We start from the raw sequence: 379 nt of genomic DNA on the forward strand, positions 1-379 counted from the left end.
CGTGCCCCCCAACGACACCTCCTGACCCCCAACGACACCTCCTGACCCCCAATTCTCTTCTCTTCCAGGCTGCAGGACTTGGAGAAGGATGAAGACACCCTGAGCGAGAAGGTGAGGGGTCCCCCTGGACCATCAGGAGCCATCTTTTCGCTTGCCCACGGCTCAAATTTGGTTGCCACCACCCCACGTTGTCACCATGGGGCTGGGGACACTCCGGTTTGGGGTGGTGGGAGTTGGGGGGACGCTGGAGCTGGTTTTGGGGTGCTGGGTGCTGAGATCTTCAAGCCTCAAGGTGAGGGATCTGCTCTTCAAGCTTCTTGGTTCCATCTCGCAAGGTTGGGGGGCGAGGGGGGGGTGTGGGGGTCCTGACCCCCCCAAT

The 379-nt window shown here is 61.2% G+C and overlaps 1 protein-coding gene across 1 annotated transcript in view; it reads left to right on the forward strand.

The window, feature by feature from the left end:
* DNMT1 (DNA (cytosine-5-)-methyltransferase 1) overlaps positions 1-379 on the forward strand; it is a 26,991-nt gene that overhangs the window by 4,520 nt on the left and 22,092 nt on the right. The window contains exon 2 of the mRNA XM_014961129.1: positions 69-111. Within this exon, the coding sequence (XP_014816615.1) occupies positions 69-111 (43 nt within the window). The remainder of the gene's footprint in view (positions 1-68; positions 112-379) is intronic.

The sequence above is a fragment of the Calidris pugnax genome, unplaced genomic scaffold (assembly GCF_001431845.1).
Source record: "Calidris pugnax isolate Ruff unplaced genomic scaffold, ASM143184v1 scaffold553, whole genome shotgun sequence".
In the NCBI taxonomy this organism is placed as follows: domain Eukaryota; kingdom Metazoa; phylum Chordata; class Aves; order Charadriiformes; family Scolopacidae; genus Calidris; species Calidris pugnax.